This window comes from Salminus brasiliensis, chromosome 18, assembly GCF_030463535.1.
Source record: "Salminus brasiliensis chromosome 18, fSalBra1.hap2, whole genome shotgun sequence".
In the NCBI taxonomy this organism is placed as follows: Eukaryota; Metazoa; Chordata; class Actinopteri; order Characiformes; family Bryconidae; genus Salminus; species Salminus brasiliensis.
This window is the reverse complement of record NC_132895.1, coordinates 16709557-16736775: the sequence shown is the minus strand read 5'-3', so window position 1 is coordinate 16736775 and position 27219 is coordinate 16709557. Positions and strand designations below refer to the sequence as shown.

Sequence of the window (27219 nt, the reverse complement as noted above, 5' to 3'; positions counted from 1 at the left end):
GCACTAAAACGCAGCATAAGGTAGACATGTTTATCTACCAGCTGCTGATCCTTCTAGCCAACGTCTAACCCTGGCTAGCTATGAGGCTAGTATTTCTAACAGCATGGAGAAAGTAATGGACCATTGTCTCATTCTGTGACAGATACAAGATGTTTATTTTCACGTTCATCATAGCTAATTTATTAAATATACAAATAAAACCTTATTGATATTTTCTTACAAGCTTTGTTTCTATTTAAAAATCATATTGCTATAATTTTACTGTCAATCCATACCCTGCATGCAAAGTGTATACTGTTTTGCATATGAATAATCCTTCCGTCTATACTTCATAATGTACATCAAAAAAACCTCAATAATTTCACTTGGCATGCTAAAGAGAGGATACTGGATTGAGAGCAAATTAAATTCAAGACTCCACTGATGTTTTTTTTTTTCAGATTAAAAAAATAAGTATAATAAACAATAGAAATAAAAAAAATACACAGAATAGAAACAGTAGTAAAGAAAAATGTTCATGCAATCAAAAAAACTCATATAGTCACATATTGAAATTTACAAATTTAGGACTGAAAATTGTGGTAGAAAGAAGTAGATTAATTAATGTGATATAAACACACATAGAATACAGTAGAATGAATAAACAAACATGTTGCCCAGGGAGGATATCTGGCCTTCTTGGCAATCAGTGGGAAATCAGACAGAGGAAATGATTCCATGAATGGTACACTCTAAAAATTGCATATTTATGTTCATATGTCTTGCACTTCAATTTATAGATAGATTTATTTAGGCAAATTCATAATTTGTTTCTAATTATTTTAAATTCAAGTGCGCACACATACACCCACACACACTCATTTTCAGTAGTTGCTGATGATTGTAGGGTTGGTTACCCTTTAAACAGATTCTGTATTGCAGATTAAGAAAGACTCACTAGATGGAGCCACTGCTTGAAGATATTTTGGTTGAAACGTTTCCCACTAAGCACTTATAATGCAGATGTAACAGCAGAACTGCAACAGTAAAACACCTGTAATGATTCATTTCTTTAACGGATTGTTATATTTTCTTTATAATACACAGATGCACGCTCTCTTTCTTGTTCTCTTTTTGCTGGAAAAAGTCCCCACGGGATGACTGGAGGCAATAGACATTTCACTTTTAGTCAGCTGATAGACTCATAGAAAAGAAAAATTTAACCAACCCACTGCCTTACATATACGTGTAGGAACAGTGTCTGGACATGCAGGGACAACACAATCAGGTACACACCCTTTAGACTCCTACATGGAGTTACATAGATAAACAGGCATGCAGTAGGCTATATGGATAAGCATGACATACAGCTACAGTATTACACACAGAAACAGAGTGAACACATGAAGGGAAGTCTGATGCTACTGACACATTTGTTGACAGTTGATGTGAACGGCTATGATATTTACATTACAGATAGCAGATTACACACAATAACAGGAGATGAGAAGACAAGCTTCACCCTTGTGTTGTCTCTCCATGTTGAACAGCAGAGAAAACCTTTGGGTCATTTTTGACCCTTAGGACATAGGGAAGTATACAGAATGTTAAGACTACACAAAATGAAAGGAATACCTCATTATTTATTTTTTCAACCTAATCTGTTGCTGCCGAATCTGTAGCATGTCGTTGATAATTATTGTCACATTGTTTCCCCTGTGTTTCATCATATGGATACCTGTACCTGCAGTACAAGAACACAAAACCCATTAACCTGAAACACACTTACAATAGAAGCCAATGGGCAGGTGCTGAATCACTTTCCCAATGGCTTCTATTAAAAGAGTGCTTTGAGTAAGCAGTGGGTTTTCTGTTCTTATTGTCTATGGCGTGTCAAAACGACCACCCGCGGTAATTGAATCTATGCTGCAGCTGCAGCAGATCGAGATTGAGTTTGAAAAATGCTCGAGTATTCCTTTAGGAGACAGATTGGTTTATTCCAGGTGCACTAGAGCACTGAATGCTGCATTCGCTGAGCCTGAGCGTGAACTGAAATGACCATCGAAAATGGACCAAAAAGTCCAGTAACTCCTTATAGACACTTCAGCAGAAGTTAGTTGCTGTGCTGTTTATTTAGACAATATTTTTAGACTTTGAGAAGACCTCCATACTCTTTTTCTGACCTCAAAAATGATTATACAACCTCCTTGTTTTCCTTAAGTTGTGATATTAAATGTGAAATTACTGAAATTAATCTTTATGGGAAGATATTAGCAGGTAATTGGTGTATTTTACAGTAGAATCCAGTATATTCCACTTGCATTTTTGTTATAGTGTAAAGTACTGTGCAAAAGCTTTAGACACCTGTGAAAGTTAGAATGAAAAAGCTCTGTACCCGAGCAAATAGTGTTTACATGCTCGGCTAAACACTAATATTACAGTAAACACAAATAATATTTATACACAAAGTAGTTGTTTTCCATCACTGTGTTCATTAGCCCTTTTGCCGCCTTTAAATTTTCGCAACTTCTGCACCATTTAGGTGCAGGTGGATCAGAAAATTCCTGCATTTTAGGGATACACTGCATGTTGGATTTGATGGTTCAGTAGAATTAAGGATGATTTTTGCATCACATTCAAAGCTGAACGTTCGGATCCCATGGGTGGGACCATACTTGTGAAAGGTGAAAGTATTTCCAAAGCTCCCCTCATGGGAGTCTGGTATTATTCATAGTTGTCAACTAACTCCTGGTTTGGTAAAACAGCGCTTAATTATGTTTTGGAATTGAACAAATCCACACGCTGACTGGGGCCATCCTGGTGATAGGAACCAATCTGGAACCAAGCTATGTTCTTCAAACTAGCTCAAAATATTTCAACTACTTTCTTTTAAATGAGATTTTACTGTATTTATTTTACAGGTATCTTTTCTTATATTAGATGCTGTTTTTACAAGTAAAAAAATTTGATAATGCTGAGATAAATGGTTTTAAAGAATGTGCTCAGGTGGCTAAAGCTTTTACACAGTACTGTAAATTTTTGGGTGTTGTAATTCACGTTATTTCTGGATATGCAGGTTGTGAGACGAAAAACACACTATGAATTGATGCGATTTTGTGCTGTAAAAAAATGATATCATACAGATTAGACATCCTGCCCTAAAGCAAACTGTTTCCCACTGCTCTATTAAAAGATCATGATAAGGTATTGGTCTTCTCTGAAAATGGCTTGTTTGAGTTAACTATGCTTTCACCAAGTGCTGCGGTCTTGATTTGGCAATTGGACTTTGACCAAAAAATGAAAGCAAAATGAATGCTGGCGTTTCTTTCTTTACTTCTGTGTCAACAATATATTACATCATGGTGCAGAAATCATGAAATAATGTATGTGCAGTGTTACACCGCTAACACACACACACACACATACATACTGGCAGTCATAAAGAATTGGTCTGATGTAATACATTGTCATACATTCATTTTGCACAACTGTCTGGGATGTGTTTGATGTAGGGATGTCCTGATCAGGTTATGTTGCCCCCGATCTGATCCGAGTCTCTTAATGCTGAGTATCAGCCAATACAAAATCTCGATTTCTGTATAAGTAATGCAGCTTCACAGTTTTTATAATGAGACATTCTGGACGGATTTATTTAGTTTGGTAGAGACTTTTCTTAAAATAACTGTTTTATAGTTTGTTTAATATCTTATAATCCAATCTGACTCTCTTCCCTGACCAATCAGCTCCTTTAAACACTGCAGTCAAGTCATTTTTTGTGTGTGTGTGAGTGTGTAGTGGTAGTGGACTGTTATCTGTTCTCTGTTCTTGTTTGTCAACTACTGATGTGAAAAAACAGTTTTATAGAGTGTGAATGTGCTATGATTGGGTTTTCTATAGCATGTGTTTTATAAAGTTTCAAATATTACATTTTCATGTTCACCGTAAAAGTAGTTCCAGACTGCAGACGCTAAACTCTTTTATTTACCTTATGAGAACCTCCTTACTGCTGCGGGCAGGGAATAATGTCCGTTGATGGCGCATTGTGTACACCAGATGACACTTCAAACTGTGGTTAAAACAAAGACTCTGAACTGGACTGGGATGAAAATAGCCTGAAACCAGATCCATTAAAATTTGCCTGAATCACCCGATCGAATCGGGACATCACTAGTCTGAAGGGATCATTCCCTTTTCATTTTTGGTGGCTGGGTCAAGGAGTGAAAAAGTCCAATAGTCATCATGACCAAAGAGGGATCTACAAGACACAAACTAAGGTGTTTTTTTGTGTATCAGTGATCATTGTACAAACCAACATTTGTGCCATTCTTTTTGACTGCCAGTGTACTTCCATTTCTATACTGTCACTGCATATGTGTACTGTTACTATACATTCTCAAACCCTTTAAACTAAATGTCAGTTTCTTATTCAGTGTGCTTTAATACAGGTTATGTGATGCCTTTGTTTCCTCAAACAGTAAGATGTTCTTGTTACCCATCAGAATGAAATACACAAACATGCGTGCGCCTGAACACACACAGACAATGAACTGAGCTCAATGGGAGATGTTCGCAGGAGGCCCCTGCCAATCAGTCTCCAACTCATTACTCGTATTTTGGATGGTGTGGAGTCTGGTATCATCCAGACAGATGTCTTTGCTTTCACAGCTTGGAGAGACAAAATGTAGACACAAATGCAGGTATAGAGGCCCTGGGTCTTATTGCATTGAAGGGACGCCAGGGAAGAGCCCTTGTGTCTCTCTGTCAGAGAGATAAAGGGAGGGTAAACACCTCTTAAGTAGAGTTTCATTAGGTCGTCAATGTGTGTCTTTTTATCACATCCAAGTGGTGGCTCCAGGAGAGTTGATGAAGTGGTGCTTCATCCGTGCCTGAAACTCTGGACGCCTAGGAGTCTATAGAGTCTTACCACTCAGTGCAGTAAATCCAAAGGCTTCTTCTCAGGCTTACTCACAGCAAAGCCTGCTTATTAATGGTTAAATATCAATGTACTTTTGGAGTTTTTTTTTCTTTTTTCTTGTAGGTGACTTGGTTCAGTAGAGCACAGATAAGATTACCCACACAGGTAAAAGTTCACAGTGGGTGGGGGCTACTCCATACCATTACGCAACATCTGATTGGCCGCAATAAGCATGACGCTGATAATGAAGGCCATTGCAAAAGCGCAGATGAGGCTCTTGCGGACGCACGTCTGCCGATTCTTCTTTTTTGAGTGCACTGATGGAGTCACATAGAAGAGAAGAAAAAGAAAATGTGAAGCTGCAAGCAGATATTGAAACAGGACAGACAATTGGACATTGTGGAAGGAGCGCACAGAATGCATAAGCGTGAGCCGTCCATCAGGCAGGGCTGCTCGTTGCTGTGCATAATAAGCCTTTGAATGTGTTGAACAATGGGTTCGAAGACATAATACACATTCTCCACTGTATAGTTTCACTGCACACTATAAACATCACTATTTGAATGCAATAACCATTCACAATCTCTTTCTCTCTTGTGTATGCATGAATACATTACTGTACAAACAGGACAGCTGAGTTGACAATGTACAGTATATTGCAATTCCTGGCCCATTTTGCACCATGGATTTGAATAAATTAATTGCATGCACTGCAAATTGAATGCACATTTGGATTGTAATAAACTGTATCTCCTGAAACTCTTCAGAGAGTATTTACCAAATTCAGCATATCATACAATACACTATATGGGCAGAAGTATTGGGACACCTTCTTGTTCATTGTTTCTTCCAAAATAAAGGGTATTGATAGTAATTTACCCTGTTTTTGCTGTCTCTACTGTCCAGGGAAAACATTACTAGATTTTGGGGCATTACTGTGATGCACTGATCTGATTGCATTCAGCGACATGAAGAGCTTGGGATGTTGGATTATCATTATGGAGCACCATTATTCCAGAGAATGGTGCCAATAGGTTCATGTTTATCTGCTCCAGAGAGTCCTATTCTATTGGCAATAATTCTCTACAGGGACTAGACAAGCTGTGTGTGTGTGTGTATTTGCACATCAGTGTCAGCAATGGATGGAACTTAAAGTAGCTGGATGCATTTATTAGAAGGGGTGTCCACAAACATTTGAGCACACAGTGTATATTGGATCATATATTGGGCCAATGAAAAGGGCAGCTAGAATTATATATGGTGTAAAATAATATTTAAAAACAATTATGATCCGTGTAATCATGTAATCATTTTAAGGTACTAAGCTATGCTAAGCTCAGTCAGGGAAGCAATACATGCTGATCTGTCGGTCTTCACTGCTTACCTCCTTCAAATTCAGTCTGGCAGTTTCCTGAGTTCTCCTTTAGGCTCTCCTCCTCGTTCACAATGATGTTTTCGATGTCCTTCATGGTCAGGTGGTCCCGAAAAGCATGGAACAGGACTTGTTTCAGCTCCTCCAGAGACATCTGCTGCATGTCAAACTGCAGGGAGCAAACACAGGCGTACGACATTACAGCACTTCACAGCCAGGTGCTCTGTTTTCTGTGGAGGGGGCATCAGTTCTGAGAACATAGCAACAATGTTACACACCAACTGACTCGTAGCCTGCTTTGTAGAACTGTAACTCGCTAACCTCTAACCCTAATCTCTAACTAAATCCAAGTTCTGAGTTCCGGTTTACACCTGGCCACTTAATTTGACTAATATCTGGATTGTATCCTGATATGATTTTAGCCACATGCATTTACACTTGTCAAATGCGTCTCCAGTTAGTCAGACTGAAATCTGATTGCTGTGTGGGATGGGATATGCAAATTCACTCTTTGCGCAGCAATTGTTTGATTGTACTGGAAGGGGGGTATGGGTGTGACATGTAGCTCAAATGCATCTCAGACCACCTCCTAAAGTGGATTTTTATGTGGCTTGGTTTTATCCGGATGTAATCCTGATACTCAAGACACTGGAAGTGACCAGGTGTAAATGGGGTCTAAATTTATTCTGGCATGTATCAAAAAACTAACTATTCAACAAGAGCATGCTGAGAAGGCACTAAGCTGACACCTGAAATTAGTTTTGGTATGATACAAAAAAAACATGTGGATGTCATAAGAATAAAAGAAAAAATCAAATTGAAATATCACATATTTTATATAGTACATCATAAAATAAAGTCAATGCAGCCTAATATTAACACAAGTAGCCAACTGAGGACTTGCATTTTTTCTTTTCTTTTAAACAGTACATGGAGGTTACTTATTGGTAAGATTCTATTCTATTAGATATGCAAAAGGCATTATGATTTACAACTCACACTGACTTCAACAGAAAGAAAAAAGCTGTGCTTTAAGCATTGCACTGTTCTTTCTGTCCTGTCTGTTTACTGTGTCTAATGTCTAATGTTGTATTTATGGTATTTATTGTACTGTTCTGATTCCATGTTTGCACATTTATGTACAGTATCATGTACTGTATTGTTTCTGTTCCTTGTTGCACCATGGTCCTGGAGGAACGCAATTTTGCTCCACTGTGTACTTGGAATGACAAAAAAAGCCTCCTGACTTGACTTGGCTTGACTTGACCTGACTTGACTATGATTGACTGTGTACTTCGTTCCTGTAGGGCAGAGAGCTTATTTAAGCAATCTGAGCATGGTACTTTTAGATGGTCATCCTAGGTGAAGAGTTCCTATTAAAGGTTCCCTAAATTGGAAACCTGTATGTTTCTCGGCACAGTTATAATAGTTTGAATGATAAGAATTTGGCACATGGGGGTGAGATACTGTGAACCACAAATACTTTTGTGTGAAACACAAAAAAATCCCACAATACTGAAACAGGTTGTGTAACAGTCTTGGCTTAATTTATATACTCCCCAAAATTTATAAAGGCCCAGCCTACTAGTGAAAGCCTTTCAACTAGTACAGTAGCAAAAACAACAGCCACTTATATAATGTTTTTTTCATACTCGTAGTAGGCTTTCAGAGACAAGCAGCACTTGACTGCTTCAGACTCTGCTAGTTATAGAAATATGGGTTGCTCAGCGAAGCCAGTGGCATGTGTTGAAGTGAAAATGTGCACCTGTGAGTTGACACAATCATGTAAATCAGCCAATCAAAGGAAATCTTATAATTCTTTACAAACCCACCTCAAAGAAAAAGCTTGTCTCATTCTGAGGCAGAATAACAGGGTTGTAAATAGGTCTAAACCTACATCTTGGTCGAAACAAAGGCACACACATACTACTTATATATCATGGTGGTATCCTGCAAGCACGATGAACGTATTAATGCATGTTTTCAACAAGACTTTCCTTCTTGATTTTTTGTGTAAATGCTCTGGAACTTAAACAGAGAAGGCTGCCAACAGAGAGGATCCCCAGCTTTTCTCTGGGTGTCTGTTCAACTGATTTATGAGATCAGTCTAATTGGCATCCAGAAAGGAACAGGAGACTCTACAGTCTGGCGTCTTATCACATTACGCATTTGGGAACATATTCTCCTGTACAACTGCCCTTCTCTCAACTACTGCTCTGTCCTCTGATATTATCTGCTATCACAGAGGAGCTGCCCCAGAAGAATAAAGTATTTATAGTCTAACTGGAGATACAGTGTCCTGCAGATTACAGTATAGAGATGGAGACAGTATACAATCCAATTCTGTTCAAGGAAAAAAAACAGAGAGTGGGAGGCTGGGCAACAATAGAGGGGCAAATTAGAGAGAATTGTACAAAGATTTAATAATTTATTACCACAGAGAAACAGACCTGAACCTCTTTGTCTCTTCAGCAATGTGTTATCAAGGGATCTCACAAAATCCTTGAGCCAGCTTTGCAGCGATTTCAGGATGGCGTTAGTCTCTGCCCAGTCAATGAATTATTGAATTGCAAGAGACGGGGTGCGCACACTGTAGGAAAAAGTGTCATTTCTTAAGTCTTCATCTTCCACATAGGGCGGTATAGGAAATACTGCCAACCATACTGCAATGAAAACATTAGATATGCAGGAAAGCAGAGGTGGGAAATACTTTAATAACTGTAGTTCGTTTCTACTTTTGTAATGAATACTTGGGAGTTACTTTTTTAGATCTGCACTGCAAATATATTTTGCAAGTGTCACTAAAATTAAATACTTGCACTTTATGATATTTGCACCTCTGATATTTATCAGAATATCTTAAAGGTACTAAGTCTCACAGGGCAGGAGATTTTAGTAGTGTTACTGTTTTTAATTTAACATTTACAAAATAAGTCTGTATTTCTCTATATCCATCTATGCTAATCAGTCACTATACACAGTTTGAATCAGCTTGCTGATCAATTTGCTTTTTATATTTTAAATACATCCTTGTTGACTACATGCAGGCTGATTCATTGGTATACTTTTAAGGCTTATTACCTTATTATTGATGTAATATTACACATCAAATATATATATATACCAAGAAGATTATTCAGAAGATTCCAACGGTACGATACTGAGTTAGGAAAATACTTTTAGTTATGCTGCACCGTTCGGACTAGAATCTGGTTCAGAAAGTTTCAAAGCTTTAGGTACTTTTGATATAAAAACTATTCTTCGGGTGGTGGAGGTGGGTAAAACAGTTTGTCAGTGTCTTAACAGATTAATTGGGGGCTGATTATTGTATTTCTGTCTTCTATTTGTTGTTTGTTTTGTGGAAACAATATATGTGCTGGCGCCTATCTTGGCCAGGACTCTCCTGTAAATGAGAGTTTGAATCTCAGTGAGATTTATTTCTGGTTAAATAAAGGTAAAAGGTGTGATTTGAAAGTAGATTTGTTTTTCATCTTTACTCAATTATATGTTTTCGGCTGTATACTTCACTTTTAATTAAGTGCATTTTGATATAGTACTTATTCTTTCACTTACACCCTGCAAGAGACCAAAAGACTAATCCTTTAAGCATAACCCGCTCTGAACGTGCACAGAAGTCAAAATGTTCCCAGGGCAGCTCTTTGGATTTGTGTAGTAATTAACAAAAAATACATGGCAGAAGTAACAGAGTAATAATCAGCTAAATACATTGTTCTTGGGAAATCACGGCTTATTTTAAAGTACATTAGCTTTCCTGAACACACACAAACACACACACACACACACTATAGATAAGGTCTAGTTCATATAACAGCAAGGAATGGGGTGCATTCCATATGCCCCACCCTATTATCCAACACTAACCTTATTCAATTATATCCTGCAAAATACTACTACAAACATGAACATGAATACAGTCAATGCCACACAAAAATATCTAAATATATATAAACTTCAGAGTGGCAACTTTACAAGAAAAGGAAATTTTCTTCTTAAGCTTTAAAGGTTTTATTTCAGATCATTTTGGAGCATTTCTATTGAATCACTGAGCATTAAAAATCTGGACACAATGTATAGAAAAATTTACTGCTTCACATTATGTCAAAATGTGAAAACCAACAGAGATACAAGGTTTTTGCAGGATAGCAACAATAAGCAGGTTACTCATATCAACATGCCATGATAAATATGCCAATAAGAATGAATTAGAGTGCACATACACACACAGCTGGTCTAATCCCCGCAAAGAAGCCAATTGAATAGGACTCACTGGAGCAGATACCTACTGAACCTACTGGCACCATTCCTAATGCCAGGCTGCTGGGAATAGACTCTTTACTTCACTCTTACACTGAAAAAAAAAAAGAATCCTTATATAGTAAAGTTTCCATTTTGGTAAGATTTTGATAAAGCAGTGATAAAATGAAGAATCAAAGAGGTTTGTCCTGCAGTCATGAAAAAAAGGGTTTCTCAAAGGCTCTTTGGTAAATGCAATTTTATATTCTATATAGAAACCATGCATGACAACCTAAAGAACAATTTGGACGCACAAATGATTATTTGTCTGGTTAAAAGGTTCTTCACACCTGTAGTACATGTTTTATGCTTGTTTATGCTTTTTAAAAAAGGTAGTAGTATCAAGTATCAACACGTTTTTCATACAACTATGTTAATCTCAATGCATGGGAAAAGGGGACGGTAATCCCTTTGCGTTCCCCTTAAAAGGAAGCCCAGGACATAAACCCCCAAGACCTTCATTTAGGTAATGGGAGGTATTCAGATTTGGTTTCTCGTCACTGCCCCCTAGAGGACAACTGCAGAAGCAGTGCCAGTCTCTTATCAGTGAGGGCTGACAGTGGCTGTCAGAAAGCAGGGCTATTCGTCTCTGTGGAATAGTATCTGTGAGGCTGGCTCTCCTAAGCTAGGAGAGCAATGCTGAAAGTGTCTGCTTCTTTTGTCCAGACAGAAATCAGACATCTGCCCCCCCATTTACTCTTACCCAGGGGACCCTCTTCCACTCCAGCCAGCACTATTTGTTCTGAATGCAGTGATATATAGGAAAACCAGAACTATTTATGTGTCCTTTGTGAGGGAATCTATTACATCATATGTTTTCCCTCTTCATTCACCTTTCTTCAGTCTCTGTCTTCCCTCCATGTTTGTCCTAGTTTTCCTTTTTTCATCTACTATAGTGACCTTCAGAGGACAAGCAAAGGTGCATGTGATAAAATCAGCAAATCTGACTTGGGAGAGAGAGAGAGAGTACTAAAAAATAGCTGACTCTACATGCATTGAACAGACTTCATTCATATGTCTAAATAATTTTGAAATGTGTAGATTATATTACATTAACACAAGTTTGCCTTTCAGTTTACTTACATTTTGCTATTGTGTTGATATACACTGGCTGTCAGAAAGGTAATATACAAAAATTTACAAATTGCATGCACCGATGTTCATTATCTGTTTTTGACATGTTTAAAGGGGTCAGTCCATTAATAGAATAGGACTCTTTGGAGCAGATACCTACTGAGCCTACTTGCACCATGCCTAATGCCAGGCGTGGGCTAGAGGGGTATAAAGCCCCCCACTGCTGAGCTGTGGAGCAGTGGAACTGTGTTCTCTGTAATGCTAGTGCTCCATCCAGTCCTCACAGCAATTTTACAAAATCTAGCAGAAAGCCTTCCCTGGACAGTAAAACTGTGTGGAGAAACTCTTTTTAATACCCTTGATTTTTAGAAGAAGCAGTGAAAGAGCATATGTCCCATTACTTTTGTCCATACAGTGTCCAACGCATACAATAACAAATAAACAAAATTTGGATTGAAGTTTAGTGACTGATTAGGTAAACTAGGTATTTGATGGTAATGGTAACACTGGACTGCACTGGACCTCCCAATATACTGATTAATTGTTTATTTTGTATTTATTTTTAATTTCTATTTATTTTTTATTTATATTTATATTTTGCTAGTTAGTTTCAAACAAATGAACACATACTGCCTAGATAAATGGTTTGCATATCATCTTCTAAGACTTATAATGCTATAATGGTGATTTGTTCCTATAGGCAGAAAACCTATATATATTTGCCCTGGAGCGCAAATGTTGTTTTCTGGGATTTTCCTGTGATTTCTTTGGACTGTGGAATATTGTGGATTCGTAGACTGGTTTAAAATAAATTATTAGGAGTTTTGGGAAAAGCCAGTCAGCAATAAAATGACAGATGAGATGTCATGTGGGAGAAAATGAAAAAACTCTACAGTGAATTACAGAGGAAACAGGGCCTGATCCATAGACTACATGATATGTTACCTTCATTTCCAACTCTTGTGTACAAACAACACTAATCTTGGCACAGAAGGGATTTGATCTCTGAGTGCAGTAAGATGTACTTCAGCATTCCTCTCAGCATGCTTAATACATTACCCATGGGCTTACACACAGATTGCTTTTCACTCAGAGTGCTTTTGGGAAAAACTTTCATCAGAGTCAAAAGTGAATATTTCTGCCGTTTACTTTATTCTTCTATGTGATGTCTCAATGCAATCATTTTGATATGTAAACATCAAACTCAATAATTTGCTCATTACAAACTAACATTTTGAATATGCAAAGGAATATAGGCCACACTTATTTTACTTTTAATTAATAATAAACCCTTATCCATCTGCACTGCATTCTCAATATGTTCAGACACTCTATCACAATTAAACTGTCTTCTTCCTTTATAATAACAATCTCTCTACAATACAGAATTCTACAATTTTACATGTGGATACATGTAATTGGATACATTGTGGATACATGTGGATACATGCATTTTACATGTGGGGACATGCAACTACTCTATTGGCATACTTTAGGAGGGGACAAACAGAAGAATTGTCTTTTAAAAAATCATTGGTAAAATTTAATTAATCGAAATGTAATTTTCATGTGTGAAAAATGTTAGAACACCCTATTCCCTAAAAGGTGGTATTTTCCCCTTTGGCTGAAATAATTTCAGTTGGCCTCAAATTTTCCTCAAGTGCCCTCTAATACAATAAAGAATTACTAGTGGACTCTATGATGAAGAGCTCTCCAGGCCCTACTGCAGAAAAACACAAGTGCGATGTCAGGTTTACGGCAAACATGTCCTCTGTAACTGTGTCCTAATAATTCAACTTTGAAATCATTTGTCCAAGGCACATTGTTCCAGATGTTCGGTCTTGGTCTAGGTGTTCTCTGGAAAACGCTTTTTGCAGGCATGCTTAGCTTCACACACACCTCTTATGAAAATCAAACATATGTGGTCTCTTTCTGATGGTAGCAAATGTGTCAAAAGTATTCACATTCATTACTCAGGTAGAAGTGTAGATACTAGGGTTTTAAAGACTTCTATAGAAGTTGAAGGATCAGCTTAAGCTTTTTACTCAAGTAAAAGTATAAAAGTACTGGTTTCAAAACTACTTAAAGTATAAAAGTAAGAGCAATGTAGGGAAAACAAAGGCCAAAAGCTTAGGCCGTGCCACAGGGGCCTATAGTGCACTATTCCACCTCCCCAAAAATGTTTTTCTAAAAGTCATAATGACTATAATGTTATATTAAAATGTTCATGTTGAAAATATTTGGGATGTACTAAGCTACCTGTTTCAGCTGCATATATGCCCTTTAAAAATAAATGCATTTTAGTAATATTGAATATATTAAAGGAGCATCTATGTGTAATACTGAGCATTAACGTTTTTCATGGTGCGAAAAATATGATGAGTAGTTGCCTAGTATTGCCAAGTATTGTAATGGTGCAAAAAATAAAAAATCAGAGGCATGTTATCAATAACCTCTATGTAAATGTGGTGCTTAGTTGGGACATTTTAGTTCTCTTGAGTCTCTGCCACGGACATCTTCATACTAGGCTACATAATTCTGCTATGTCACACTTTCCGGGTGGCGTGATTTATCTGGATAGAGTTTTTATTTATTTATATTTTGAACAATGACAGACCGGAATAAAAACAAACAGAAAAGAAATATGAGTAATTAGGCTATTTTAAAAATGTTAGGAGTAGAACGTACAGATAATTGTGTGAGAATGTAAGGAGCAGGAGTAAAAAGTTGTCTGAACAATAATTATTCAAGTAAAGTTTAGATAACCAAAATGTCTACATAAGTAATGTAACAAAGTATTTGTACTTCGTTACTTGACACATCTGGATAGTAGATGCTGTACTTTGACTCTCAGCTGTGGAGCTACCTGCAGATCCTGTGATAACATTTTAGGATTGTTGGAGACATATTAATGCAGTTTGTGGTCTGCTGTTGGACTGAGCGTGCTAGGAAAGCCTGTCCTGGCCATGCTGGCAGTTGTTGAACTAGTAAATTATTTAGTGCACATTGTTGAAGTGTTCTGAGATCTTTTAACACTCACTTTACCAATCAAGAGCAAACCAAACCACTGCAGATGATTCTACAATGGCTGAGACAGCTCTACAGTCAACAGCAAAGTCACAAAAATTAGATCCAGAGTGCCTTACATTTCAAAATTTTGATCAATTCATACCAGAAAAACTGCACAAGACCTGCCTGATGTTTTGGAGATGTCTGACCCAGTTGTCTAGCCAGCACAATTTGGTTCTTGTCAAAGTTTTTTATTTTTTGGTATTTTATTTTAATTTTATTGTGTATTCTTACATGAACGGTTGCAACTGTAACAACTGCAATTTCCCTCCTGGGATCAATAAAGTATTTCTGATTCTGATTTTGATTCTTTAACCTTTTTTCTATTCTTAACACATGGTCTTCGAGAACTGACTGCTCACTTGCTGCCACTGTAGATAAAGAGAATCTATGTTTTTCACTTCACCTGTCAGTGGTGTTAATGTTATTGACTGGTGTATGTGTGTAATAAAATAATTGTATACATTAATTTATACAAAATACTGAAATAATTGTAACAAGTGATTTGAACAAGTTGTAATAATTGAACAAGTTGATACCATATCAGGAAAGCACATCACTTAAGGCCCCAATCAAAGGAGCATGTGATCTTGAGAAATCAGAATGATAATCCCTTGGTTGATATCTGGTTTGTCTGGCTTGAAACGTAAAACAACGCTTGACTCTTCTCTGCTAAAGAAACTGATGACCAGTTCTGATGCATCAGACCAGGCACTTTAGCACCATCTGCTCCAGGGCTGCTGCTGCTGCTGGACATTATGTGTGCTTCTGAACTGCCTACAATTGGCCAGACTGTGAAGAAGAGCACAAACAAAAATGTGCTCAGTTTAAAGAAGGGCTTGAACAAACAAGCAAACATTGTTTGCGAGGAGTATAGGCTATATGACAGCCATTTTAAACTAAAACAAACAATGAATAACCAAAATAAATCATGATCTCATTAATAAAAATTTTACACACGATAAATTGGTCTCCGCCTATATGATATCATCAGTAAATGACACTGCAATAAAGGCTGTACTGCATGCAGCACATTTAATCTAATAGACATCTGAGAGGCTCTTATTAGGTAAAGATTTACCATTTTTATATGTCACATGTAGTGCCAGAAAGGCTGTATTGATTCTAGTCGTGCTGCACGACATCAATCCTGCAGAACAACTCAGCAGTCCCCCTGATTTACGCTTCAATTACTTGCGTGCTTGCATGTTATCGGTGGGTGGGAGATTAATGTGAGAATGGAAACACCTCAGCAAATTGATTTGGGAGCCCACATAGAGGGCACAAGATAAAGGACAATGCAGGGCCATGGCAGAGAAATACGAGGAAACACAGGAGTTCAAAAAACACCACTAATAGAACACAGATACTAAACAGACTGACCAGTTTAGGGTTGAGAAGGGTTGGGGACAGAGTAGGGTGACGTGGTGAAATTACAGTTATGTTAATTCTTTACTTGACTTGATTATTTGTTGTCAAGATGCCCATTAGTTGGACGCATCTGGTTACTGGCAGATTTATGTTATTTTAAAATTGTGTTAAATTCACATTTTGCTTTTATCTTCTGCATCTGCAGCATACAGTGAACTACCATAGATAATTTTAACAACTTTGACACACTTTTACACGTAGAAAAAGTACAGAAAAAAACAGTAAACAGAAACTTAAAAAAACAAACAACTTTCAACAGTTTCTGAACGTGACTATTGTACAGTCAACGGTGTATATGTAATTAAGTTGTAAAATCTGTAGAATTATTTGCAGGGTGAGGAATTAGTGGCATTACAGAAAGTGAAAGTAACTGAAGTAGTGCTGTAAAGTTTATTTCCCAGGTTTTAAAAGTTGGATTAAAATGTTGTCAAAGATCAATATCAAAGATTTATTTAGTATTTATTTAGTATTTAATACCTTGTTCTTTAATGTATAAGTAGTACATTTGTAACTTTGATTGGGATGATAGATGGTCAGATGTGGTTTTACAAGCCCACTTCCCTGTAATTTTGCCTCTTAATGAAACACACCGATTTCCCCCCCCCCTCCTTTTGTTTACATCACTGTAATATCTTATAAGAACCACAGAGCATAGCATAATATAGAGCATAACAAACCACAGCACAGCTTTGTTTTTAGCACTTTAACAAGAACATTGTAATTAGTGTACCCCAGTGTCCTTCCAATGTCTGGTTAGCTAGTTAAGAAGATTATTACTCTGTAGCTTTTAGCCTAGCACAAATACCTGCACTTTCCTGGCTTTCCTGGAGTTTAAGTTAACCTTCTGCTGACACTGGTTTAGGAAATGCTGTGCTCACGAGGTCTGGTTTGTGTAGTGACCCATTTTCCGATATATGGCGGTAATGAGCATGTGTCCTCTAAAAACTGACTAAAAGTATCAATAACACCATATTACCCTGAAGTGGCTGTTGCACTTAACTGTGTTGTAGCTGGAGGGGTGGGCTGTACATTTTGGAGGCCTAATTAAATTAGCAGTGATTGTTACAAAACAGTTTGGGGGTTTAGAAATTGACAGGTTTTAAAGTTCCAGATTGCTTATGTGGAATTTGCTTTATAATGTACCAAACTCTTATTATACCACTGTGCCAAGATAAATACAGGTTTTCATTCTAGGGCACCTTTAAGACCTGTGCTGTTAGAATGTAATTACAGAATGTAATGTTCAATTAGCATTATACAGTTACATATTGCAAATATCAATTCACAAATTCAGCAACTGCCCAGTGCCTCCTATTATATGTGAGTTTCAAGTCAACAGGTTTTCTGATATTTTCTGAAAACTATGAAAATCTACAGAGGTGGCAGATAGGGATTAGGTTGAATAGGGTCTGAGTATTCCTTTTAATGTAGTGACATCAGCTTTCACAACAGCCTGTTAAACCTGCCTGTGATCCTAAATATCAACACTCAACAACAATGAGACAGACTTCTCCGCATGTAACGAGTCAGAGCAGATCTGACTGGGGAGAGAGATGGAGCGTGAAGAGAAGTGTCAGAGGCAGATGTCTTTGGCTGACCTGCAGAACAGGGGATGAGTGCGGGAAGTGTCATGTTGAAGGTGTCCAGACACATTTATCAGCGTGAGATAGGGGCTCATGGTCCCTCCCATCCATTCCTGCCTGTCTTCCTCATAACTCAGCACCACACTCAAGCGTGGCCACGGACAGATACATAAAAACAAATTGGGAGTTGTAGAAAAAGGTTTAAAGTAATATTTTTTTCATCCTAATTTCTACCTGCCACATTTGTACGGTGTCATCAATTCCCACAGACAATAATTTCAACAGGTTTTCCTGTACTAAAAAAAACAATGCTTTAAAACTGACCTTTGGGGCATCTGCTCTATTCCGTGTCTAAATTCTAAACTCACTCTATGAACACAGGGAAGAGACAGACTTAAGAAGAGGTCTTTCCAAAGCTATAAAACACTACAGCAACATGGTACAAAAAGCTATTCTAGGCTAAGCTATGGCATAATCGATCAAGGTGAAGCCTGTGAAAACCGCCCCCACAACTTTACACTGGTAACATATTCCAGTCCCATCTCTATTAAAAAAAAGAACTATACAAATTACCTAAGCAAACCTGCATGAGGAAATGAGGAGTTCCACAAAGACATTAGGCAAAAGCATTTACTGTTGGAACTGAAACTGCCCGCTGGCTTCAATTATAAGTGTTTTAGAGTCATCAGGCTTTTTGTTCTTTTCTAAGCACAGGAAAACTCAACAAAAGCACTGTTTGTGGTAATTGACCATAAGCTACAAATGCAGCAAATTGAGATGACAGTTTTAAATGCAGAAATGTTCCTTTAAAGGAGCCATAATCAAGATTCAAGAGACACCACCTCAAACGGTAAAGCAGCTAAACAGAACAACACTGAAGTGATTTCCTTTCCCTTTGGATATGCTTTCCATTCCTGGACATGAACACACTCTTGTTTTTCCAGAGAGAATTATCAGGTAATCATGCTACACATGGCGATCACTCACACATGGTGATTGGCCAGAACAGGCATCAAACTTTCCTGTCTGAGGGATGAGATGGTGTTAGGATTTACTATATGGTGCTGCCCACTACAACATTTAGCTTTATTCTAGCTGCCTGATAGCTGTTTGTAATAAGCTCCCATGGGTTTATCAGTCACTACCTGTGTTAGTTAGTTAGCATCATTCGCTGCAGCTGACTAGTATTACATACATTTCTCTGAAGGATGTTCATCCAAAGCCTTACTCAGCCTTACCTTACTCAGCTCTCAACTTAGTGCCAAGGATTCACTCAAACAGTTCAGTCCATTATACAGATGTTCTTGATATTTGAATTTAATTATTAAATTATTGGGAAAGGGGAAAAACACGGCTAATACTTTTTTTCTGGACTTGCTGTGTTTGCTGTTTTAATTTAGCACACATTTCACATTACGCCATGTTTTTGAGTGGACAATTGCAGTCATTTAGAAGTAGTTCATCAGATAACAGGCAATGGACAGACACAGTAACACCTGTCATAGACTGTAGATTTTGTGCAAGACGTAGAGGATAATGCAGAGGTCCTCATACAGAGAAGGTTCTGTTCCTAATCTCATCAGTCGATCGATACAGCATTATTCCTTGAAGATATCAGAGGGGACCATTTATAATGGCTTACCAGAGACAATGACTCAATAGTTCATTTCCATGTGATATTGCACTGATATGTTCTGGCAAAAATCTTTGACCTTGAAAAATACACACACACACACACACACACACACACACACACACACACACACACACACACACACATGCACACACTCACACACATAAGCGCATTTTTCTAGGAATCCATTTCCAAAGCAGTAACAGCCTGTAATTCAGTCCCCAGCGCTTCAACTGTCACTTGGGGAAGTGTGAATTGGACAGATGGCGTTTCACAGTGAATAGTGTGTTTGGGAGCAAGGCAATTATAGCAGGGAGTCTGGGGTTTATCGGGCCACCATAACACTGCATATTCTCATTCTCATTCAGTGATACGCTCGTCATGACCATTATTACTTCCACTTTCTCCCAGTCAGATCTGCTCACTGCACCCTGACCTGACTGCTGGCTCCTGCTAACTGCTAACTATCTGACACCTGACACACTCCCACATAACCACGGTATTACGAGCGCAAGCACCAATCGCTAACACATTAGCACGTACATGTAGGCACAGATGTACTGCAATGTTAATGTCGCCATTATCATGCTCTGTTAATGAACTGCATGCATGTTTGTTTTACTCTCACAAGCTTCAGAGAGTCTGTGTGTCGCAGTGAAACATTTTACTCTATGTCTACTGTGTACGTCTAAGTAAATGTGGGTAAGTAGCGTAAGTAGTAAGATCCTTGAAACAATTCAGACAAATGAAGCCGTTCATTAAATCTCAAATACATATGATTGAGGTCATAAAAATATTTTTAACAAAGAACAAGCATCAAGATTGTTGTTTTAAGGCATCATATTTGTTGTTGTTTAATTTTAAGGCAGACAGATTACAAATTCCTGTTACGCTATCTATATTTACTTGCATCTGCTCTAATTTATTGTGATGTTTTAGCAAATATTTTTGTATTTTCGTCAAGATATATAGGAAAAAAACATTGTAATCAAAAGTCATTGAAGCATTTTGGAGCATTTCAATTGGTCTATTCAAATTTTGACATCATAAAAACAAACAACTGCCAGATTCAAATTATATCGATAATAAAAAAGGCATAAATGGAGACAAGAAAATATACAGCTGCCAATAAAAGTACTCAACCTTCACTTCAAACTGCGATTAATAGTAAATTAACCTTAAGACATACCTGAAAAGTTTAGTTTCATCACTCCTCAGACGTTGGAATTGTGTTCTGTGAAGCGCTGCAACAAATCTAGAACATTTTGGGCCTATGTATCAGCAGTATGTCTCATGGAGGAAGAATGAAGCACACATTGAACAGAACAGCCTGCCTAGAGTAAAGCATGGCGGTGGCTCTGTGATGATTTGAGGCTGCTTTGCTTCTTCTAGCCCTGAAAACCTACAGCATGAGGAGGGCAAGATGGATTCAATCAAGTATCAGGAATATCTAGGAGAAGACATCATCCTCTTTTAAGAAGCTGAAGCTTGGGCATAATTGGACCTTCAGAACAGAACAACAATCATACGCATACCTCAAAGTCCACCAAGGCTTGCTTTCAGAAAAAGTCCTGGAAGGTTCTAGAGTAGTCCTCACAGTCACCTGACTTGAACCCCATAAAAGACCTTGAAGATTTGAAGATGGCGGGTGCAGCATGGACACCCCAACATTATTAAATCTGTGAGGTGAACATGAGGCCACTGCCCATGAGGATTGGGCTAAAATGTCTCAAAAACGCTGGCTGAAGCTGGTGTCTGGCTATACATTACATTTGCAGCAGGTCACAACAGTACTAGTACTATGTACTATGTACTATGAGGAGGCTGAATAATTCTAAAACTGAAGTAGTTCATTAAAAGTGGTATTTTGTGTAAAACTTGGAGAAAGCACCTGTTCTATTAGTTGTGTTGAGCCATTTAAATTGTTCTTGTTTGACTGGATTATTGCAAATCCAGTCATTTTGCTAAATACTTTGCAATAGAGATTGAATCATTTTGATTGCAACTGTGTACACTGTTTTGTACACAGAGACAAGAGCGTTAGTGATGTCATGATGTTGGATGATCACCACTCTACCTCATCCCCAACTTCCCAACTCATCCCAAAAGTATTGGGTGGACCAGCATCATTATAGAGAACACGGTACCACTGAGTCTTATTCTATTATCGGTACTTCTCTACAGGGACTAGACAAGCTGTGTGTGTGCATTTGCATATCTGTGTCAGCAATGAGTGCAACTAAATTAGAAGGGGTCTCCACAAACATGTATATATTGTATCATGATAATAAACTCAATAATACATGGATCTGCATTAAAGATGATTTTATATCATTGAAAACAATTATATTCAATATTTAACAAAGCCAAGGTTTTTTTTTTTTGTTTCCCTGTTTGAGATTTCTTATTGTGACCTTTAAATAAACCTTCTGTGACTCCATATTTACAGACAGGATCACTAAAAGGCTTCAAATTATCTGACTGTTTTGGTTTCCAACCACAACTACAGCAGCCACTTCAATTTACCTACTGAATTTAGATTAATATGAATGGCATGTCTTTGCTGTTTTAATTGACAGCGCTTGTAGATTGAGTGTTTTTTTTTTTTCAATACAAGCTTCAGTATGCGGTGCCTGATTCCCCCGGTCATGCCCAGCAGTCCATAATTACCCTGCTAATTGCATTCTTCTCGAACGTGTTTTACAACATCAAATGAAAAGAGAGCTAAAGTGAGCCTGGCTGAATACTACTTTCAGGCTCTTCATTAGCATAAGACCCTACAGCAGAGGTGTAATGAGAAACACAGAGAGAGTCTAGTTATATCTTTAAGAGTGCCACTATTCATAGCTGGGCTTTCTGGGCTGAGTGAGGGAGTAGAGTTTAAAACTATTTTATAGCCATGATTTTCATGCTGCAGTTTAGTCTGGCTCACAAATTTTTAGAGGGTCCTTATCATGGAAGAATTACATTCGACAGAGTAAAAACAGTGTCTTAAATTCCAACGGATTAAGAGAGTTTGGAAAGAATTATGCCATTTCATAAAACACAGACAAATGTAAGATCCCAGGACAAAATGAGTCACCTTGTGTGTTTAAGGTGGTAGTAACATCAGTTTCCTGCAGATGGCGTTGCACAAGGCTCTAAATACCAGCATTGTGAGTGACTGGATTCATAGATTTAGACGAGGTGGTACAATGCAGTAAATGTCTTGAGTGACATCACATTCTTAATCCATAGGGTTTAAGGGTTTTAGGCAGCCTCTGCTCTAATTCACCCCAAAGGTGTTCTATTGGGTTGAGGTCAGGACTTGGTCATCCATGTCTTTATGGACCTTGTTTTGTGCACTGGTGCGCAGTCATGTTGGAACAGGAAGGGGTCATCCCTAAACTCGCAAAGTTGGGAGTATGAAATTGACCAAAATCTCTTGGTATGCTGAAACATTAAGAGTACCTTTCACTGGAACTAAGGGGCCAAACCCAACTCCTGAAAAACAACCCCACACCATAATCCCCCCTCCACCAAACTTTACACTTGGTACAAGTACGGCAAGACAAGTACGGTTCTCCTGGCAACGGCCAAACCCAGGCTCGTCCATTGGATTGCCAGACGGAGAAGCGTGATTCCTCACTTCAGAGAACATGTCACAAGGCTTGGATGCAGCTGCTTGGCCATGGAAACCCATTCCATGAAGCTCTCTATACACTGTTCTTGAGATAATCTGAAGGCCACATGAAGTTTGGAGGTCTGTAGCGTTTGACTCTGGAGATGGTGTGCGACCTGAGCTCTATTCTTTTACAAATGTTTGTAGAAGCAGTCTGCATGCCCAGGTGCTTGGTTTTATAGAATGAATTTTGAATGATTTTGATTCTGAATTCAATTATTTGGATGGGTGAGTGAATACGTTTGGCAATATATATATATATTAGATGCTGTCAAAACGACTGACTCTACAAGATCTATAAAGGTGTCCTGTAGTATCTGACACCAAGATCACTAACTCCTGTCAGTTGTGAGGTGGAGATGTGTCCAGGATGTTAAATGGAGCTGTAGAAGATGCTTTACAGGGGGCTATCAATATCAATTGAGGTAATGGGCCACATTACATGCGGTTGTCAAGAAGGCTGGACCAATTTTTAATGAACAAATCCACACTGTGTCCACTGCTTTTGGCAAGAGCTTGGTGATAATTTATATATTAGTATATGTTGGCAAAATGTCTCTAAATGATAAGAAGGCCACTCATTGACGATGTAAAATGATTTAGTAATACATACAGCTTCACTATCACTATTCACTAGAGCTATAATATATTAGCTGCCTATGTTTTGCTCAGATAGTTAACTTCTTGGCTAACATCTCTGAAGAACATTAACCCCTTAACACACTAAGCTTTATTATTCAGTAACTACAGGGACTTCTGTGCCAACTGGTGGGGCTATTCTTTGGTAATGCAAGTGTTTAATGAAACTTCCAGGCCTTGCTCACTGCAGGGCTATGCACACATTCATGCTTTGTGTACCACTGCATTCGAGCTGTGCTACGTCTCCAGCATGCTCTTAAAATAAAAAATAACTCTGTCTATGATTGTTAAGTGAGATGTGAGAAGCCTTCCCACCTCATATGTAACAGTTGGTCTTATTGGCTGTGCTTTGGAAAGGACAGCAGTGAACTAGGTTAAAGTTCAATCTGGAAGGCAGTTAAAAAAAGCAGGACCGTGACTGGGCTCTCACTAAATGCAATTTCACACAGGTCTCACAGTTTGGGAAATTCCATGAACTCAGTTAAAATGGAAAGTTTAATTGGTTCTGCCTGTGAGTTTGATTCTTTATTGCTCCGCCTCACAGTTAAAAATTAGATTCTGATTGGTTATGCTACTGAGTTAAACCCAATCAAAGAGGTAGTGAGGCGTTGTCGAACATGGATTAATTAATTAATTTGGTGGGCCAGACAGAATGACATTCTGAAGTCTCTAATATTGTACTTTTCTAACCTCAAATGCTCTGATAAATTCTGATAAAGAAAATATTAAAATAATTCACACTTTCAGACACTGCTGAAACAAAGCACACCCAATTGGAACCAAAATATTTCCAGTATATTATTTATAATGAAATAGTGATAAATATGAACTAATGCACCTATAATATATTATAATATGTGTCATACAGTTGTTTTTAACATAGAATAAAACCTATGTTAAACATAAAGTATGTTTTTGCTAATATTATACTTTTACTATGTAATATACTAATCAATACAACAAAGTGTTGAACAGATGTATTGCAGTGAAGCTTCTCACTGATTTCTGCAGGTGCTGTGGAGTGTAATGCCTGCAGTTGCGAGTGTCAAACAGCTCTGAATGTTCCTTCTATCAATGCACTGCTACCGCTCCTGCTCTGTTGATGCTGAGGGCTATGCGAGCGTGGGAGTATGGCATTAGGAGCTAGTGTCATTCGTCTGGGTGGGGCAACGACACATAGAGGGGAGGCAGATACACAGCAAAACTAATTTCTTGACTTTGCTGTTGAAACACAGGGCCAAAAATCACCTGCTGCTTCTTCAGCTCTCTCTCTTGATGTTGTGGCATTCTTTCTTTCTTTTGTTTTGTAGCAGGTGTGCATTGTAGTGAATACTAATAAGGAATAAGCGCTTAAGTGTTATAATTACCGGTAATGTAACTAATAATACATTACTGAATTAACAATGGAATTGTAAATTTTTAGGGGATTAATAAAACATTCTGATTTGACATGATTGTGATGTTTTATAACAATTCTACAGCGCTCCAGTTATATACTACATATATTGTTACACATATCCATTGTCAACATTTCTGTTACTGTGAGTAGCTCAGCGAGTAAAGAATGACCTGATTTTGAAAAGACATGAAGTTAAAGACGGCACATTTCTTGAATATTTTAAGCAAGATTAAAATTTTATTTCCATATTTTACATTTTCAAAATAACTAAAAAGGAAAGGCGCCCAAAGCAAATGTTTGTGCATCTGGCCAGTGAAGAGTCTTTTAAATCCTGCTTGGGGGGTTCTTTGCAAAAAGTTTTTAGTTCTGTGAGATTTTTGAGTCATCTTGCATGCACTGCTCCTCTGAGGTCAATCCACAGATTTTCATTATGATCATCAGTTTAACATTACCATCATCTCACATGACTTGTTTCCAAAATGCATCAGGCAAGTTAAGGGTTAGGGTAAGTTTAGGTTAGGTTAAGGTTAGGTTTAAGTGTAGTAAGTTAAGTTTAGGTTTAGTTTGAGGTGCAGCTTCAGGTAATAACATTTCACTGGGTGCTTTATAACATTCTCTCTTCAAATCACTTTGATTTTTGCTTATCTGGGTTGCCTCAGTAAATTGTGCACATGTACAAGAGGTGACCTATATTTAGTACGCATTGTACAAATCCTGAAATGGTCTTTAAGTTGCATATGTATAAAGACTCTTTTGGAAATCATCGTCTACTCCCCCAACTATTCAGAGACATGTTGACCATTTACCGGTAACATTTATCCAGTGTTCTATAGTGGATAACTACTGTATATTTCTTGGTTAGTATCATTTTAACATCAATAACAATACAATTGTTTGAATTTGGACCAACCTGTCATCTGTTCTGAATTTTACAAAGCCCTTAATTTAGTATGAAACCATACAGCACAGGCCTAGAAAAAGCACAGAACTCACAGACACACACATGCGTGTATTATACAAGCAGTCGGAATATTCCACTGGCAGGTTGTTGCTGTTAGTTGAGTTTGTGCTGACCTGTTTGTCTCCAGTCATTTCTGTTTGTCAGAACGGACCGCAGGAAAAGGCTGTACAGGCAGGCTTTTCAGCGTGGGCAAAAGCAAGCCTGCTTATGTGTGTGAGTGTGTGTGAGTGTGTGTGTGTTCCAAAAAGCCCTGATGACTGCCAGTAGCTGCTGGCTCTTCTCTCACTTCCCCTCTGACGAGCTTGTTAAGAACTTTTTGAAACCCCCCCACTAATAACTGCTCAGTCTTTCATGTGCCCTGGATCAAACATATTTTTTTTCAGCACACACACACTCAAACAAATGTGATACCTGCCCAGGCACGTGTATAAACACATGAGCTCATACACACTCTCTGAAATACACATACACAAATGCATGGGCTTTCATACACATACATTTTCACATATACAGACACATGAGCGGGTGGGTTTGTCTCTCCATTGGGGTCATATGTACTTAAAATACAGACAGACTTACAGACACAGGCAGGCATACATGCATTCATTTACAGTCACGAACACACACACACCTCACCTCAATCAGTCATGCAGTCACATGCACTTAGCATATGGACAGATTTACTGTCAGACACACTCAAGGACAAACACACACACAGAAAGACACTGTTCTGAATACATCCTATGTCTAACAGAATAAGTCAGGCACAAAAATTCAGTTACCTAACAATGAGTTCTAAAATTCCTATATTTCTCTGAAAGGTTTTGAATCTAATGAATCTAGACCCCCTAAATTGTATATGACATCTGTACCTTCTCAAAGAAGTCTCAAAGTTAAAGAAACAGCTCGCTGATGTACAGTAGAGTGCTTTAATAAAGAAAACAGCACGTAATGTAATTCATTTGGTAGGGACCTCATGGGTCTCCAGTAGTCATGTCAGAACAGTCTGAATCTGTAATGCCGTATGACCTTGTCTGACTTTCTGTGATGACTATGAATGAGAGCACAGCAGTATTCAGTCAGTTTGGTGAGGCTGATGGGTGCATTTTCAATGTGTTTTGACAATTCTGACTCCAAAAACACAAACTACTACAGGACAGCTAAAAATCCTTTATAAAAAACAAGAGAA

At 38.0% G+C, this 27219-nt stretch overlaps 1 protein-coding gene across 2 annotated transcripts in view; it reads right to left on the bottom strand.

The window, feature by feature from the left end:
• Nucleotides 1-131: 131 nt before the first annotated feature.
• Nucleotides 132-27219, bottom strand: part of caln2 (calneuron 2) — a 52129-nt gene continuing 25041 nt past the window's right edge. For both annotated transcript variants that reach the window (XM_072662350.1, XM_072662351.1), the window contains exons 5-6: nt 6279-6435; nt 132-5211 (exon numbers count right to left, since the gene is read on the bottom strand). In XM_072662350.1, coding sequence (XP_072518451.1) covers nt 5084-5211; nt 6279-6435 — 285 coding nt within the window. In that variant the 3' untranslated portion in view covers nt 132-5083. The remainder of the gene's footprint in view (nt 5212-6278; nt 6436-27219) is intronic.